At 38.6% G+C, this 19,448-nt stretch overlaps 1 protein-coding gene and 1 pseudogene across 27 annotated transcripts in view; one reads left to right on the top strand and one right to left on the bottom strand.

Annotated features, from left to right (window-relative positions):
* Window positions 1–19,448, bottom strand: part of ANKRD26 (ankyrin repeat domain 26) — a 96,845-nt gene that overhangs the window by 61,608 nt on the left and 15,789 nt on the right. For 18 of the 26 annotated variants that reach the window (XR_013519596.1, XR_013519593.1, XR_013519594.1 and 15 more), the window contains exons 6-11: window positions 11,633–11,663; window positions 7,975–8,047; window positions 6,541–6,601; window positions 6,246–6,448; window positions 1,599–1,722; window positions 895–956 (exon numbers count right to left, since the gene is read on the bottom strand). Coding sequence is in view for 20 of the 26 variants with exons in the window: in XM_078329622.1 (XP_078185748.1) it covers window positions 895–956; window positions 1,599–1,722; window positions 6,246–6,448; window positions 6,541–6,601; window positions 7,975–8,047; window positions 11,633–11,663 (554 nt within the window). In the remaining 6 variants the exon portion in view is untranslated. The other 8 variants (XM_078329624.1, XM_078329633.1, XM_078329634.1 and 5 more) reach the window with 4 other exon arrangements.
* LOC100414289 (large ribosomal subunit protein uL24 pseudogene) lies at window positions 3,882–4,387 on the top strand (annotated as a pseudogene). The gene has a single exon (XR_013519605.1). The product of XR_013519605.1 is annotated as a large ribosomal subunit protein uL24 pseudogene (transcript).

Here is a 19,448-nt window from a genome sequence, read left to right as displayed (position 1 = left end):
GAAATTTATTCAAGGTCAAACATTTAAAATCTCATTAGGAAGGTCTCAAGTGTCAATTCACTCTATTCCTATAGGATATCTCCAGTAACTGTCTACTGAAACTTATACCCAAATTAGAAATCCACACACGCCTGTTCCAACTTTCCCATTCTTTTCTTGACAGTAGTGCCTACAAGTTTACAAAAAGTACCCTCAATATTTATTCAAAATCATTTTCAATGATTTCTAGTTATTACAACACCACTCAACCAAACTGTCGTCATTCTCCACATTCTTCCTTCTCTTGAAATGTTCTTTGCAGATCCATACAAATATATATTAATACTTTAAAGGCCCAGGTGTTATCTTTTCAAATTCCAAGTTGTCAAAAAAAAAAAAAAAAAACTGCATTCCAAACTGTTTCTCTCTGAATCTCATTAGGACTTTTGCTCATCCATACATAACATAGAGTCATACATTTGGCCATAAGTTGACCTGAAATAATTCTCTAGTTTTTAGATAAACAACTTCAGAATGCACACTGACCCCTTGTGACTTCTAAGCCTTTTTTTTCTTTTTTCTTTTCTTTCTTTTTTTTTTTTTTTTGCACTTTCCTACTCCGGATTCTTTTTTTTGTTTTTGTTTATTTTCTTTTACACTGGATTCTCTTTTTTTAACTTTATGACACCTGTTATTGAATACACTGGATTCTTCAATGAATCTTGCAAATTAGCAGAATTTACACTATGCCACAGTCATATACTTAGCATATTATTAATTATGAACTGAAAAATATAAGAAAGAAGTTCCTGATGGATCTACACAGAGGTAAAAAAGTCAAGTCAAAGTATTTCTTTTATGTTTTAACATCACCCAATGCTTATATTTTAAAATAACAGTAACAATAGATAATACCTCAGAATCCCAAGGTGATTCTATGTCTTCCTCTTGTCCTAATCCTAATGCGGACATCATATCTAGAAAATGTTATACACAGATATATTCATGAGAACATTTAGTATTATAAGTTTTAAACACATATATATACAAAAATAAAAAATAAGAGAAACAAAAAAGTTAAATACATACACAAGTCTATCTCCATTCATGAATATTTCAATAAAATAAAAATAATAGCAAAAAAGTATTTCACAAGGTTGACACAGTCTCAGGAAAAAATTGGTAGTATGAAGAAAGACAGCACAATAAAAATATTTTTAAATGAATATAATATTTGAGTCTGCATATGTTAATTGGTTGTCTTAGAATAGAATTTTTTTTTCTTTTGAGACAGATTCTTGCTCTGTTGCCCAGGCTGGAGTGCAGTAGAGTGATCTCAGCCCACTGTAACTTCCGTCTCCCGGGTTCAAGCGATTCTCCTGCCTCAGCCTCCTAAGTAGCTGGAATTATAGGCACATACCACCACCGCCAGCTAATTTTTGTATTTTTAATAGAGACAGGGTTTCAACATGTTGGCTAGGCTGGTCTCAAACTCCTGACCTCAGGTGATCCTCCCACCTTGGTCTCCCAAAGTGCTGGGATTACAGGTGTGAGCCACCATGACCTGGCCCCTAGAATAGAATTTAAGGATAGAAAAATATTCACAGACATCCACTAACTATTATTTTGGGGCACTTCATCAACATAAGTCAAATTGTCATTATCTGTTTGCTCTAGTGGAGGACTTTCAATAATATCAGCACCATTTTCTTTTTTTCCAGCGGCTGGCTTCATTGCTCCTTCCTATTAAAAGAAAAAAAAAAAAAAAAAACTTCAGAAAACACTGTATTTATTCACTCACCCATTCAATCAGTCACTGTACTAGTCGGTTCTTACAATACCATAAAGAAATATCTGGTCATCCAAGATGGGGGGCATACTTTTTTTTAAAAGAAACATCTGACTGGGTAATGAAAAAAGAGGTTTCATTGGCTCATGGTTCTGCAGGCTGTATAGGAAGCATAGCAGCTTCTGTTTCTGGGGAGGCCTCAGGAAGCTTATAATCTGGCAGAAGGAAAGAGGGAGCAGGTGTCTCACCTGGCAGAGCCAGGGCAAGAGAGCAAGGTCAGAGGTGCTACACAGTTTTAAAGAAGCAGATCCCATGAGAACTCACTTGCTATCTTAAAGACATTACCAGTGGGGATGGCGCTAAACCATTCACTACAAATCTGCCTGTAGGATCCAATCACCTCCCACAAGGTCCCACCTCCAACACTGGGGATTACATTTCAATACAAGATGTAGGGCAGGACACACATCCAAATGATACCAGTCAGTAAGACAATAAGCACTTATTGTGTCTATCACATCACAGGCACTATCCTGGGAAAAACTAAAAATACAAACAGAGGACAGATTCTTCCCTATATTAATCAAGTGGGGATAGAGATAAATAGAAACAAGAACAGAAAAGTATAATTCATTAGTTCTAAAATTGAAGTGAATAAAGGACAGTAACGGCACAAAAGAGAACAGTCAGTTATACCTGGGAAGCTCAGGAAATGCTGCAAAGACAGGTCCACACTATGAGATAGACCCAGTGCAGTGACATGGTTTGGCTCTGTGTCCCCACCCAAATCTCATCTCAAACTGTAATCCTCATGTGTCAAGGCAGAGACCAGTGGAATGGTCACATTTTCTTTTGGCAGCCTCAAAATAAAAAGTAAACTGTAGTAATAAGATATGAGAAATAGTAAGCAGGTAGAAAATAAGGTACTTGGTGAGTGACTTGGATTCCTAATTTGAGGGAAAACTGTAGTGCAAGATTTCTCCTGCTTCAATGTTTCAGTGCTACCTCCTAGGTGTTATTTACTGGGATAAAGAAACCAGAGGGCAGAGTAGATTACAAAGAGTCGGGAAAGGATCAGGAACAATGTCTTCAGTTGGGACATATTAATACAAAATTCAAGCCATCCAGGAGACTTAGAAAAATTTCAGGATTTTTTTTAAGAGACAAGGTTTCACCATGTTACCCACGCTGGTCACCAACTCCCAAGCTTAAGTGCTCTTCCAGCCTCACCCCCCCAAGTGCTGGAATTACAGGCATGAGCCACTGCACCTAGCCCACCCAGGGGACTTACAAGACAGATTTGGATAAATACATTTGGAGTAGATGACTTCAGGAAAAGCATATAGTCTTAAGAAGATAAATATTTGTAAAATACAGTAAACTGGTAGAATAATATGAACCTATACAGAACTCTGAACTTTTGAAAATGAAAAGACAAAAAGGAAAAAAAACATGGGATTCAAGGTTTCAATTGCATATTTCAACATTTGAGGCTGGGTGCAGTGGGCCCCACCTGCAATCTTAGGACTTTGGGAGGCCAACGTAGGAGGATCACTTGGGCCCAGGAGTTCAAAACCAGCCTGGGTAACATAGCGAGACCCCATTTCTACAAAAAATAAATAACTAGCTGGGCATGGTGGTGCATGCCCACGGTCCCAGCTACTTGGGAGGCTGAAGCCAGACCCAGAAGATTTAAGCTTCAGTGAGCCTTGATCAGGCCACTGCACTCCAACCTGGGTGACAGAAACTCTGTATTTAAAAAAAAAACAAGGCCAGGTGCAGTGGCTCATGCCTGTAATCTCAGCATTTTGGGAGGCTCAGGTGGGCAGATCACTGGATGCCAAGAGTTAGAGACCAGTCAACATAGCAAAACCTCATCTCTACTAAAAACACAGAAATTAGCCGTGTGTGGTGGTGCACACCTGTAGTCCCAGTTACTAAGGAGGCTGAGGCACAAGAATTGTGTGAACCCGGGAAGCAGAGGTTGTAGTAAGCTGAAATCCTGCCACCGGCGCACTCCAGCCTGGGCGACAGAGCAAGACTCCGTCTCAAAAAAAAACAAAAGGAAAGACTCTTCCCTTTTGCGGCCATCACCTAAGTGGGAGCTGCTGAAATGAAATTCAATCCCTTTGTGACTTCAGAAAGAAGCAAGAATCGCAAAGGCATTTCAATGACTTTCCACATTCGCAGGAAGATTATGTCCTCCCCTCTTTCCAAAGAGCTGAGACAGAGGTACAACGTGCAATCCATGCCCATCCAAAAAGATGATGAAGTTCAGGTTGTACGAGGACACTATAAAGGTCAGCAGATTGGCAAAGCAGTCCAGGTTTACAGGAAGAAATACGTAACCTACATTGAACGGGTGCAGCGGGAAAAGGCTACTGGCACAACTGTCCATGTAGGCATTCACCCCAGCAAGGTGGTTATCACTAGGCTAAACCTGGACAAAGACCGCAAAAAGATCCTTGAACGGAAAGCCAAATCTCGCCAAGTAGGAAAGGAAAAGGGGAAATACAAGGAAGAAACAATTGATAAGATGCAGGAATAAAGTAATCTTATATACAAGCTTTGATTAAAACTTGAAACGAGGAAGAAAAAAAAAAAAACAAAAGGAAAGAAAAGAAAGTTATGATTATCCAAGATGAAGATTTAAAAGTCTTAAAATATATCTATGATTATCAAGCAAGACCAGTATTCACATGAAGAGAGAAAAGGACTAAGAAATCAAGTCGACAGGATTCTGAGTTTTGGAGATGAACAAATTTATGAGCAAAGTGTAAAAACTATGATACTAAAGTTAATAAAAGCTTCCTGATGATGACATAAAATGTCTTCATTGCTGGAGACACTTTTAAAAGTAAAAAATATCTTCCAGAGATAATTTCATAAATTTCCTTGGCAATCTTTCCTTCCTTATGATTCTATAATAGGTAGTTTATTTTAGAAAACAATCATAAATTTTGATCACTTTCATTTTGTGTGTGTATATGTGTCCATTAAATACAGATATTAATTATGAGCACAAGATAATTCAGAATATCTACAGAAACTAATAATTGTTGGATTCATTTCTCTAAGGATTACACTGAAATTTATTTTCTCACTTTTTTTCCCCAAGATGACGAATGGGAGGCCAGGGGGACAAGAGCAAGACTTCATCTTAAAAAAAAAAATAAAACAATAAAAAATAAAAATGTTTTGAAATAAGTAATGCCACGAATTATCAAAACCTCTGTGATATAAGAAAATCATTGCTAACATCACACCTTAGGAAACTAGAAAAACAAGAATAAACCAAACCCAAAACTAGGAGAAGAAAAGAAATAACAAAGATCAGAGCAGAACTAAATGTATTTATAACCAAAAACAATACAAAACGAAACAAAAAGTTGGGATTTTTTGTTTTTGTTTTTTTTGAGTTGGAGTTTCACTCTTGTTGCCCAGGCTAAAGTGTAATGGTATGATCTTGGCTCACTATAACCTCTACCTCCCAGGTTCAAGTGATTCTCCTGCCTCAGCCTCCTGAGTAGCTGGGATTACAGGCACCTGCCACCATGCCCAGCTACTTTTTTTGTATTTTTAGTAGAGACACGGTTTCACTATGTTGGCCAGGCTGGTCTCAAACTCCTGACCTCAGGTGATCCACCCACCTAGGCCTCCCAAAGTGCTGGATTACAAGTGTGAGGCACCACACCCGGCAGTTTTTTTTTAAGATACACAGTTGATAGACCACAAGCTACGTTAACTAAGAAAAGAGAGATGATTCAAATAAGCTCAAGTAGGAATGAATGTGGAGACATTACAACTGATACCACAGAAACACAAAAGATCATTCAAAACTACTGTAAACACCTCTATGCACACAAACTAGAAAATCTACAGGAAATGGATAAATTCTTGGAAACACATAACTAACTCCTCTAGCTTGAATCAGGAAGAAATAGAAATCATGAATAGACCAGTAACAAGCAGTGAGACTGAATCAGTAATTTTAAAACTGCCAACAAGAAAAAGCCCAGGGCCATAAGGAATCACAGCTAAATTCTACCAGACATTCAAAGAACTGGTAAGAATTCTACTGAAACTATTCCAAAAGACTGAGAAGGGGGGAATCCTTCCTACTCATTCTATGAAGCCAGTATCACCCTAATACCAAAGCCAGGAAAGGACATAACAATAAAAGAAAAAAGAAAACTGCAGACCAATCTCACTGATAAATAAAGATACAAAAATCCTCAAGAAAATACTAGCAAACCAAATCCAACAGCACATCAAAAAGTAATAATTCACCATGATCAAGTGGGTTTCATTCCAAGGATGCAGAGATGGCTCAACTTATGCAAGTCAATAAATGTGATTCTTCACATAAACAGAATATAAACAAAAACCATATGATCATCTCAATAGATGCATCATTACGTGGATTGTGAGGGCAAGGGAAGGGTATGAAAAAAAAGTTTTTTAAGAAACAACTTACCTTTGTAAGACCAGGGTTTGCTAACGACTTGTGGGAAGATTTCAGAAGAGGGTCAGGTGATGGATAGGTAGGATGAGAAAAGCCATGGACTTTGACTGATGTTGTAGGGAGGCTTTCAATCACAACTTCATCTTGACTATCAGAATCTCTATCCTCAAATGAAGTTCTATTTCCTGTTCTCACAATGCCATCTGTTGCTTCTACTACAGTAAAAACAAAATACAGAGTAAATGAAAACATATGTAATTAAGACTCAATGAGTAACAAAAGAATAAGCAGTCTTCAAACAGCTTACAGCTTTTCTTGGATTGCTGAGAAGCAGTCATTAGCTTTGCTAAGCTTGGTTTTGGGACATTCTAGAAAACAAAAATAAGAATAACAAGTTTTAAAAGTAACAAGTATCAAATTTGATAAAATAATTGTAATAGTCACCATTAACACAAAAAACACAGATTTTAGAGTCACTCAGATGTAGCTTTAAACCTCAATTCTGCTATTTACTACATCTTCTCATGGGGTAAGGATTATGTGAGATGATACAGATATTCTCCAAAGGTTACTACCTTTACCCACAGTTGATTATTATATAAATACTATGATATCTATTTGATTATTTTCTTAACCACATTGGCCTAGGATGAAAATTTAATTTTAGGTAATTACAAAATTCAAACATTAAGACATTTAAATTAATTACAAATTTTCTGAAATGTGTATGCATGATTTATATTTGCATGAATTCCTTCTTGTGAGAGAACTGTAAGCATTTCATTCTTAGTATATCTTACTTAAGTGGGTTGGCATTGCAAATACTATAGGCTGCTTTTATTCTGCTTGTCAAAAAGCTAAAAAAAAATGATTATATAAATGCAGCTCCTTACAAGAAAGAGAGAAAAAAACAAAAATAATCCTTGTGACTCAATGATTGCTGAATAAAAGCCACACATAGCTACTAAATAGAAAGGTGCACCTAAATATGCTACAAATGAAGACAAGACATGGACTGAAATAACAGTCACTGAAGAAATGTATGCTGTGAGGAAAAATTTAGGCTGAGATAAATCATTTTTAAAAGATGAAAGTGTAGAAAGAAAAAAAAAGAGAGGCATGACTTATCAATCAAGTGTGAGCTTAAGTCAAGAAAGAAAAGGAAAAGCTTTAAGCATACTAAGGCACATGGAGACGCACAGACCTGTAATACAGACTTTGGTTCATAAGACATCCCTGATAATACTGATTAGGATTTAGAATCAGTTTTTTAAAAAATACTTCTGTAGTAAAGAGTTCAATTTTAAGTCATCCAATTAGTTCAACATGGTCATCTACTACTTCCTGAAAGCTGTAACATTCTTACTACAGAGAAAAATGAAAAAAGATTTTAAAATCGCAGGAGTGCTTATCCATATAAACTTTGACCAAATTTTGTATTTCCTCTACTGTAGGAAAACTTTTCCCAGTACGATTTTCCTATCACTATGTATTTTCCAGTGTGTGGTTTTTTTTTTTTTGCAATCCCCACTCTATCACATTATTTATCAATCCTTTGTTATTTACCAAAGTTTAAAAAAAAAGAATTCAACTGCTTATATTTCTATAAAATGGCCCCTCTGACCACTTTTCCATTACAAACAGAAAACAGTGATAAGTAGACCACTGCTAAATTTTAAGAGAATACTATACAAAACTAGATTCAGAGTGAAAAAATGAGTTTCGTAAGAGAGCACTTTACCTTGGTATCAAAATTGACGTCTTCATCATCTGAGGTAGGCCATGAATCATCAATACCTGGTTTGCCAGAAAGCCTTTAAAATAAAAATATACAAAAAATGAGTGAATTCATTTCTTTAAAAACAAAACAAAAACCTCCTAGTTCAATCTGGATGCCCTCTCCAAAAAAATAAGAACAAAAATATGGTGAAAGGTCAACTATTTGTATGTATATTAAGTGATGTTTCTTGATATAATTAAAATTTGGTTTTTGAAAAAGATTTTAGTTACCTATTGCTACCTCTACCTCTCCAAATCTATTAAATATTCAATAAAGACTCAGCCTTTTCTTGTGTCTGGGGAGGGATAGCAGGGGGAGAAATGCAAGATGTGGGTGAAGGGGAGGAAGACAGCAAATCACACTACCGTGTGTGTACCTATGCAACGATCTTGCATGTCCTGCACATGTACCCCAAAACGTAAAATGCAGTAAAAAGGAAAAAAATAAACAAATGCAAAAGAGATCCAAAAAAAAAAAAAAAAAAGACTCAGCCTTAGTTCTATAACAAATAGTGACAGCCAAGATATTGGCAGAGCCTGGGAATATTTTGTCGTCACAAATTGTCTGTCCTGAAGACTGAACTGAAAATCCAATTAATGGCTAATATGACTTTTGTTACCTGAACCAGAACAAACCTGATAATCTAAAACAAGGTGCAGACCAGATGCAGTGGCTCACGTCTGTAATCCCATTACTTTGAGAGGTGAAGGCAAGCAGATAACCTGAGCCCAGGAGTTCGAGACCAGCCTGGCCAATGTGGTGAAACTGTTTCTACTAAAATACAAAAATTAACCAAGCGTGGTGACACATGCCTGTAATCCCAGCTACTCAGGATGCTGGGGCAAGAGAATTGCTTGAACTCAGGAGAAAGAGGTTGCAGTGAGCTGAGACTGCACCACTGTATTCCAGCCTGGGTGACAGAGCAAGACGCTGTCTCAGAAAATATTAAAAAATAAATAAAGCAAGGTAGAAAGATACACTGTCCCTTCTCTGCGATCTATCTCCAGTTCAAAGACTAATCTGTGTCACTCAAAAATGGCAGTCTTGGTTCTTCAACATGGAAACCACTTAAGGCCTCACTGCTTCCCTTTACCCTAAAACAGGATAGGGAATCCCCTGAAATGTTTGAAAGCTAGAAGGACAAAAGTCAAAATACAAATGTATGTGCCATTATTGGGACTACTCACCCCAGAAACATTAAAACATTAAAAGTTATAAAATCCATTATTTTCCTTACAGAGGTCCTGCCTTATTCTTGTCCACATAAACTACCAAGCCCTTAAAAATCTTTATAGGCACTCAGATACCCAAAGAAAAAGACTGCTGGAGAAAGAGCCCTGGTAGTTGCACCTATATTTCTCTAACTACTATCTAAATACATTCCCTCCTGGGCTCCCACTTACAGATCCCTCTTCTGCAGGGGTCCATGGCCTCTCTAACCTTTAAGTCTTCATCCTATGAAAGCACAAATTCCTGAAAGGATGGTCTCAAATGCCCAAGAGTAGGAGCTCTCTATTTCCTGCTCCTGGAAAACAAGCTAAATGGAGTCTCAGTCATCTGCCACCAGCATAGCCATGTTACCAACTACCCAACTGAAGCTCCATGACTGACTTGCCAGCCAATCCTACTCCTGCACTACCCTACATGCCCATGGGAAGGACATCAGAGAATTGGGAAATGAGGCAGAGGTGAGGGGACACCTTCCCTGGGCCACAGATCTATGTAGTTCAGCAGCCTCCAGCTCCAAAGTACTTAAGCCACCACTCTATAAATTGAGGTAGAAGTAGTTATAGCACATTCCTATTGGCTGTAGAGACTCTCCCCAGTGGCTCAATTATTTTAACATTTTTCAGTAGAAACCCTGAAAGTTTGCCAGTTCTTCCAATTATACAAAAAAGCAGCAACCTGTTCAGGACTCCCCTGAACCCATTTTAATATGCCTTTCTAGATAATTCCCAATACACTTATCCTTCATTCCTATCATTTATCATTATCAAATTCATCAGAAACCTCAATATTCTGATCTCTTTTCCAAAAGCCCTGTTCCTATCCAACCCAGTGTTGTTTCTCTTCAAACTCAGCCTTCCTCCGCTAATTCCATTCTTTGCTCTTCCACTGGATTCACTATATCTACTCACCCTTTATTTTTATTTTATTTTTTTGAGACGGAGTCTCGCTCTGTTGCCCAAGCTGGAGTATGGTGGCACAATCTTGACTCACTGCAACCTCCACCTCCCAGGTTCAAGCGATTCTCCTGCCTCAGCCTTCCAAGCAGCTAAGACTACTACATCACCATGCCAGCCTAATTTTTTGTATTTTTAGTAGAGATGGGGGTTTCACCATTTTAGCCAGGATGGTCTCAATCTCCTGACTTGGTGATCCACCCTCCTTGGCCTCCCAATGTGCTATGATTACAGGTGTGAGCCACTGCACCCGGCCCACTCACCCTTTCTATCATTCAAATATTAACCTGTAGGATAATAAAGAAAGAAGAGTACTGCACTCTGAAATGAGTTTGGATGTCATATCCAAATAAATCAATGTAATCTCTTTGAGTTTCAGGTTCTCCATCTGAACCATTTGACCAAAATGTTAAACACAGATTGCAGTACTAAATGGCATTTTGATTAGTCTGATTCCCTAAAATCCTGAAATTCAAATATGCTTTTGATTCTGTTGATGGGAAAATGAGAAATACTTAGCTGACAGAAATTGAAAAAAATAATAGAACACTGTTGGCTGAAGAAATAAAATGTTTTATATATATATATAAAGCATTCTATATTCATATGTTACATATGTTTTATACATATATGGTGTGTGTGTATACATACACACACATACGCAGACACACACTCACCCCATAGAATACTATGCAGTTTTTGTTTTAAAGAGAAACAAAATCATATCCTTTACACAACTCGGATGGAGCTGGAGTACTAGCCTAAAGGAACACCAAATTGAGAAGTCAGTAGGTAGAGAAATAAATCAGAAACATCCTCTAACTAGATGCTAAGTATAATTAGCACAATATGGTCTATATGTAGACAGTCTTCACTTACAGTAAAATAATTCCGTTCTAAGACTTGTCTTGTTTGCTTATTTAAAATGTATGGCCCTGTGGCCACAGTTAAGTGAGATCTGGCCTAAAACCTTGGATGATAAAAACAAAGTACTAGTTACCACGGCAATTATCAAACATATTATGACAAATTGTTGGACTGATCAGGCTCCTAAGAAAAACTCTAACAGTTAACATATAACTAAATGTAGCTCTCTGAATTGATCTGATTTGGACCTGTACCTTGATCCAGCGCTGCACAGGTCTCTATCAAGCTATGTTGAGGGGCAAGAGAAGAGATTTGGGAGCCAAGCAAGCTGACGGTCAAATCATGGGTCAGTTGCTTGCTAACTGTGAGGTCATGGGCCAATTAATCCACCTCTCTGAACTACACCATTGGGTTTTAATAGCACAGATACTTTGCAAAGCTGTTGGGATGACTAGACTCTATGGAGAAGCACATAATACGGTGTCTAGCCCAGAGTAGGGCACTCAAAAGATAGTTTCTTTTCTCTGTATTCCTTTAGTTAATTTTTTTTTTAATCTGCAAAATACTACCTGCTTAAGGAATCTTCAGAGCTCTCATCCGCTACAAAAAAGAGAAAAATAAAACACATTTTAAATCAACAATAGAAAAACGTATAATATAGAAAGCATAAGACTGTCATGCTTTGTTATAAAGCATTCTTCTGAGGCCATATCTGGGGACTATAATAGAATTAATATTCTATATAAATATTCACATGCATAGAAAAAAGTTAATCTTCCCTGCAGACCTGCTGCTCTTCTCTACTCACCTGACAATTCCAGTTTAAATGCTTGTGCACAGCCTAGAAACCTATGAATCATCTGAGATTTCTCTCTGCCCCCTAACTTTTTACACTCAATAATCACTAAATCCTACTAACTAACCTCTTTTCTGCCTCTACCTTACATTTCCACTACCCCTGGAAATATAAACATATTTACTTAATGTGTAACCTATTTACTTAATATTTACTTAGTATGTTTATATCTAATTTTTTTTTTTGAGATGGAGTTTCACTCTTTTTACCCAGGCTGGAGTGCAATGGCACGATTTTGGGTCACCGCAACCTCTACCTCCCGGGTTCAAGCAATTCTGCCTCAGCCTCCCGAGTAGCTGGGACTACAGGCGTGCACCACCATGCCCAGCTAATTTTTTTGTATTTTTAGTAGAGATGGGGTTTCACCATGTTGACCAGGATGGTCTCGATCTCTTGACCTCATGATCCACCCGCCTCGGCCTCCCAAAGTGCTGGGATTATAGGTATGAGCCACCACGCCCGGCCATTTATATCTCTTAAACATGGAATCTTTACTGATGGCTTTTATGAAACAACATCATGCACCCTTAATGTTATTTCTTAAATGAAAAAAAGTTAAGCAAAACTAATTTTAAAAAGTCATAATGTGAAGAGAAAGACCAACATTTTAAACTGAATAAACTGGTCAGGCATGGTGCCTCATGCCTATAATCCCAGCACTTTGGGAAGCCAAGGCCAGAGGATCACTTGAGGCCAGGAGTTTGAGACCAGCCAGGCCTAACATAGTGAGACCCTTTCTCTAAAAGAATAAATAATATAAAATGAATAAACTGAGCTTCCTAACTTTATGTATTTCACCATGGAATAAATAATATAAAATGAATAAACTGAGCTTCCTAACTTTATGTATTTCACCATGGATGGTAAAAACCTCATAATGGATCAATACTAATCCAAGGATTAGTGACAAGGAAACTATGGCTTTGACTACTGCAAAAGCTTCCTTTGTTTCCCAATCTCTTTACCTGGTTACCTTCCATCTATCCTGTATACGAGGGGCCAGCAAACTAGAGGCCTCAAGCCACTCAGTCAGCCATATGGTTTTGTAAATAAAGTTTTATTGGAACGATCCAAGATGGCCGATCGCTAACATCCCGGGATTGCAGCTCTCAGGGAAAGCGCAGAGAACTAGAGGACGCCACACTTTCAGACAAATTCTGGTCGCTCACGGAGCAGAAGATCCCCCAGTGGAGGAAACACACGGGTGGCCAGCGCGACTCTCGTGGCCGGCACAGCGGTTCCTCCAGCACCTCGGCGCGGCAGCTCTCGGAGCAGAGTAAACAGGTTCGGAGGACCCACACAGGCCCCCAACACAACACCAGAGCCCGGCGCAGCAGCAGCAGTGACGGCCGCTCGGCGCAGAGTAAACGGGACCGGTTCCCCTTCTGACCGAGGTTTGGAGCCCCAGGAAGGCAGAGTCGCCTACTATGGACACAAGAAGGAAGCCAGACAGGAGAATCCTGGGCAGAAAAGCACCATCAGTTTTAACGCCGCTGCTCTGGCCCTGGGAACTAACAACCTGGACGTCCACTCAAGAGTCCTAATCTGAAAGTTGGTAATTTCAAAGACAGCAGGAGGAGAAATTTACAATGACAGGAAGAAACCAGCGTAAAAAAGCTGAGAATACTCAAAGTCAGAACGCCTCTCCCTCTAAAGATGATCACAGTTCCACATCAACAATGGAACAAGGCTTGATGGAGGACGAGCGCATCCTGATGACAGAATCACTCTTCAAGGAATGATTAATAACAAACTTCGGTGAGTTAAGAGAACATGTTATAGCCCAACGTAAAGAAACTAGGAACTTTGAAAAAAAGTTTGATGAAATCCTATTGAGAATAGACAACTTAGAGAGGAGTATGAGTGAAATAATGGAAATGAAGAATACAATACAGGAACTCCGAGAAGTATGCAGAGGTTTAAACACTCGAATTGTTCAAGCAGAAGAAGAGATATCAGAGGTCAAAGTCCAACTTAATGAAATAAAACGCGAAGAAAAGATTAGAGAAAAAAGGATAAAAAGGAATGAGCAAAGTCTCCAAGAAAGGTGGGACTATGTGAAAAGACCAAATTTACGTTTGATAGGTGTACCTGAATGCGACAGAGAGAATGAATCCAAGCTGGAAAATACCCTTCAGGATATTATTCAGGAAAATTTTCCTAAACTAGCAAAGCAGGTCAACATTCAACCCCAGGTAATACAGAGAACACCACAAAGATATTCCTCAAGAAGAGCAACCCCAAGGCACATAATCGTTAGATTCACCAGGGTTGAAACGAAGGAGAAAATACTAAGGGCAGCCAGAGAGAGAGGTCAGGTTACCTACAAAGGCAAGCCTATCAGACTTACAGCAGATCTCTCAGCAGAAACTCTACAAGCCAGAAGAGAGTGGGGGCCAATATTCAACATCCTCAAAGAACAGAACCTTCAGCCCAGAATTTCATATCCAGCCAAACTAAGCTTCACAACTGAAGGAAAAATAAAATCTTTTATGAACAAGCAAGAACTCAGAGATTTTATTACCACCAGGCCTGCTTTACAAGAGCTTCTGAAAGAAGCATTACACACAGAAAGAAACAACCAGTATTAGCCTTTCTAAAAATACACCAAAAAGTAAAGAGCACCAACATAAAGAAGAATTTACACCAAAGAATGGATAAAACAGCCAGTCAACAGCAAATGGCAGTAACCCTAAATATAAATTGACTAAATCCCCCAATCAAAAGACACAGCCAAAACCCAATGGCATGTTACATCCAGACCTATTTCACATGCAAGGATACACAAAGACTCAAAACAAAGGGATGGAGAAAGATTTACCAACCAAATGGAGAGCAAAAATAAATAATAAATAAATACAAAGAAGGAGTTGCAATTCTCGTATCGGATAAAATAGATTTTAAAGCAACAAAGATATAGTGGTAAAAGGATCAATGCAACAACAAGAGCTAACGATCCTAACACCCAGATACGAGACTTAGATTCAATGAGACAGAAAATTAATAAGGATATCAAGGACTCGAACTCAGATCCGGAACAAGTAAACTTAATAAATATTTATAGAGCTCTCCACTTCAAATACACAAAATATACATTCTTGTCAATACCACATCACACCTACCCGTAAGTTTAAATGAAACATTGATTGGCCATTATTAATATCCAAGTTTTTTCAAAATAAAGCAAGATTTCCATTTACTCTCCCTCTTTCTCTTCCTCTTTCTTCCTCTCCTTTACTTATTATTATTATTATTATTTTTTCTTTCCTTCTCTCAAAAAAAAAAATCAACTTGTAAACCTCTAGATCCAGGTCGGCAATGTCTCTCTCATTGCTTGATTTCCTTCCTTCCCTCCCTCCCTCCCTCCCTCCCTCCCTCCCTCCCTCCCCGTTTTCTCCCTTCCTTCCTTCCTTCATCCCTTCCTTCCTCCCTACCGTCCTTCTTCCCTCCCTTCCTGCCTTCCTCCCCACCCCCAAAAAAAATAAAAAAATAAAAAAATAAAATAAAATAAAGTTTTATTGAGGCACAGTCATGTTATTCACGTACGTATAATCTATGACTGCTTTCACATTACAATGGCAGAGGGAATAGCTAGGACAAAGACTACATGACCTAAAATATTTTCTGTCTGGCACTTTACAGAAAAGCTGTCCATCCCTGCTTTATACCACAGCCAGAATGCCTAATACTCAGGTCTAATCTTGTGACTCTCCTGCTCAAAATTCTCCAATGAATCCCTGCAGCAAACATTGCTGACTCCCTATCCAATAGCCATTCTTTCATCTTTCTTGCTAAAAAACACAAGTCTACTGGGATATTTATTTATCCCAATACCCTCCCCCCAGCTCCACAAGAGAAATTCTTATTCTAAGCTAATCAAAGTAACTACATTTGCTTTCCCAGTGACTGGTTTAAAAATGAGCATGTGATGTAACCCAGCTAATAAAATGTGATAGGAGCCTGGGAATGGTGGCTCATGCCTATAATCCCAGCACTTTGGGAGGCCAAGGCGGGGCAGATGGCTTGACCTCAGGAGTTTGAGACTAGTCTGGGCAACAGGACAAAACCTTGTCTCTATAAAAAATTAGCCAGACGTAGTGGTGTGCACCTGTAGTCCCAGCTACCTGGGAAGCTGAGGTGAGAGGACCACCTGAGCCTGGCAGTCAAGGCTGTAGTCAGCTGTGATTGCGCCACTGTACTCCTGCCTGGGTGACAGAGTGAGAGCCTGACTTGAAAAAAAATAATAATAAAATGAAATAGGAAGTCCACTGCAAGCTTCTGAGTTTTCTTCCTGTTTAAAAGAAATGTGAAAAAAATGCAGTCCTTCTAGCCATTAGAGCCATTGTTTTGTGAGAACATGATGTTTAGAGCTGTTGCTAATTAACCAACCATGAAAAGAGATGTAAACAAAACACTGCCAATGGCACAGCTAAAAGAGGGACAACAGGTGGGATACAATGACATCACTGAACCACCAAAACAACTCTGGTTCTTATTACTTTACCACTTCTAGTTAGGTCACCCATTATTTGCAGCCAAAAGCATTCTAACTGATAAATTTCCCATGGCCTACAGGCTCAGATCTACACTGAACTATTAAAAAACATCTTTCATAAGGTTGCCTGAGGTAGGTATTAACCTCATTCCCAACTACTTCCATATTACACTTTTTGCACTGACAAAACTGAACACCCATAAACTCTGTGAAGTTCACTCAAGTGTCTGAGCTTTACATTTGCTACTCCTTCTGCCAAACATGCAATCTTGTCAGATGTTCCTTCTGTTAAGGATCATTCTTCTGACTTTTTACCTGGCAAACTCCTACTCAATCTGCATGCTTAACTTATATCCCACTCACTGTTTTAAACCTTTAATTCTTTACCAGAGACTTAAAGTGTCTGGCACATATTGAACATAATAAATACATAATAAATGATAAATATAAGCTCTCAGAGGACATAGCACACAATAAGCCCTGAATAAAGTAGTAAATAATAAAAATTACAACCATCATGACAAGCGCCTGATTCTATTCTTTAAATGTTTGTATTTTGTGGTTAGCTGTTGTTGATTCGAAAAAAATAAAAAATACCCTGAGTGTGGTGGCTCACACCTGTAATCCTGGCACTTTGGGAGGCCGAGGTGGGTGGATCACCTGAGATCAGGAGTTCGAGACCAACCTGATCAACTTGGTGAAACCCTATCTCTACTAAAAACACAAAATTAGCCGGGCATGGTGGTCCATGCCTATAATCCCAGCTACTCAAGAGGGTGAGGCAGGAAAATCGCTTGAACCTGGGAGGGAGAGGTTGCAGTGAGCTGAGATCATGCCACTGTACTCCAGCCTGGGCAGCAAGAGTGAAACTGTCTCAAAAAAAGAAAAAAGAAATAAAATGTTTCCATTCTGTAACATTAAAAAAATGCTTAGAACCTAAAAGACACTTGATGGTTATTTGTTAAGTAAACAATTATAGAAATCAATTAAAATATTTTCCTTGACAAAACACAAATAAAATAGAACAGCTCTATTCCATTATGAAAACTTTAAAGACCAAAACTATATCTGTTCCATATTCATGTTTCTTGAAACTTGCAAAACCTAACCTATAAAAGTTCTTTTCTGCTTTTGTGCATCAGCAAAAATAAAATAAAAATAAAAGTTCTTTGATAAATATGTACTAAATTACAGATGTCCTCATACAGTTCAGATTATACAATGCATTAGGTGTTACATCCAGGTGGCATAGTAGCATTTTTGTTATGATGAAACATTTCTGGCTGGGCGCAGTGGTTCATGCCTGTAATCCCAACATTTTGGGAGGCCCAGGAGGGCAGATCACCTGAGGTCAGGAGTTTGAGGCCAGCCTGGCCTATGTGGTAAAACCCCATCTCTGCTAAAAATACAAAAATACTAAAACTAACAAAAATTGGCCAGGCCTGGTGGCAGGCACCTGTAATCCCAGCTACTCAGGAGGCTGAGGCAGGAGAATCGCTTGAACCTGGGCAGTGGAGGTTGCAGTGAGTCAAGATCAGGCCACTGCACTTCAGCCTGGGTGAGAAGACTGAAACTCCATCTCAAAAAAAAAAAAAGGAAAGAAAACATTTCTGCCCAGCACAGTGGCAAACAACTGTAATCCCAGCACTTTGGGAGGCCAAGGTGAGCGGACTGCCTGACAGGAGTTCAAGACCAGCCTGGCCAACATAGTGAAACCCCGTCTCTGCTAAAAATACAAAAAAAAAAAATTAGCCAGGTGTGGTAGTACACACCTGTAATCCCAGCTAGTTGGGATCCTGAAGAAGGAGAATTGCTTGAACTGGAAAAGCAAAGGCTGCAGTGAGCCAACACTGGGCCACTGCACTCCAGCCTGGGCAACAGAGTGAGACTCCATCTACTTCAAAAAAAAAAAAAAAAAAAGAAAGAAAGAAAGTAACATTTCTGTACTTACTTTATTTTTTCCTGTCTTTTTTTACGAGTCTCTCATTGGAAATTTTTGCACTTTGATTTTAATTCATTGAGCCCAGAGTTGGGATATTTGAATGTTGATTATGATAATCTTTTGGCTAATGAGAACAGTGTCTTGTTCTAACAAAATTACTGTTACCATGACAATTATCCAGCAGACAGAAGAACACTTCTTGTTCTAACAAAGTAAATATACCTCATTCTATTTCAACGTATGCTGAATAAAGTCTGTAATAATGAGATTTTGTTGGTATAAGAATATGCAACATGACTTGTACTTCTCAACAAGGAATTGCTTTTCTGACTTCTGTATTCAGTATCTTTAAAAAATAATCTCCTGGCTGGGCACAGTGGCTCACCCCTATAATCCCAGCATGTTGGGAGGCCAAGGTGGGCAGATTACGAGGTCAGGAGTTTGAGACCAGCCTGATCAACATGGCGAAACCCTGTCTCTACTAAAAATACAAAAATTAGCAGGGCATGGTGGTGTGCGCCTGTAATCCCAGTTACTTGTGAGGCTGAGAAGAATCACCTGAACCAGCGAGACGGAGGTTGCAATGAGTCGAGATCGCACCATTGCACTCCGGCCTGGGCAACAGAACAAGACTCTGTCTCAAAAAAATAATAATGATAATATTAATCTCCTATTGGTATTGGTGCACACTGGCTAAGTTCTGCAGTTCTTGTTGCCATTTGTTTATGGTACCAGAAAGGTATTGTTGAGTTCCCAGTTTAAAGATAGTTCATCTTTAGTAACACAAATCACTATGTAATGACCCTTGAACAACAGAGGTTTGAACTGCACAATTCCACCTATATGTGGATTTTCCTCATCTCTGCCACCCCAAGACAGCAAGACCAACTCTCCTCTTCCTCCTACTTCTTGGCCTACTCAACATGATGACAACCAAGATGAAGACGTCTATGATAATCCACTTCCACTCAATGAGTAGTAAATATATTTTTCTTCTTTATGATTTTCTTAATCATAATTTCTTTCTTGTAGCTTACTTTACTATAATAATACATATACAAAACACATGTTAATTGGCTGTTTACATTATCA

This window comes from Callithrix jacchus, chromosome 7 (assembly GCF_049354715.1).
Source record: "Callithrix jacchus isolate 240 chromosome 7, calJac240_pri, whole genome shotgun sequence".
Classification (NCBI taxonomy): Eukaryota; Metazoa; Chordata; class Mammalia; order Primates; family Cebidae; genus Callithrix; species Callithrix jacchus.
This window is presented reverse-complemented; position numbering and strand designations above follow the sequence as displayed.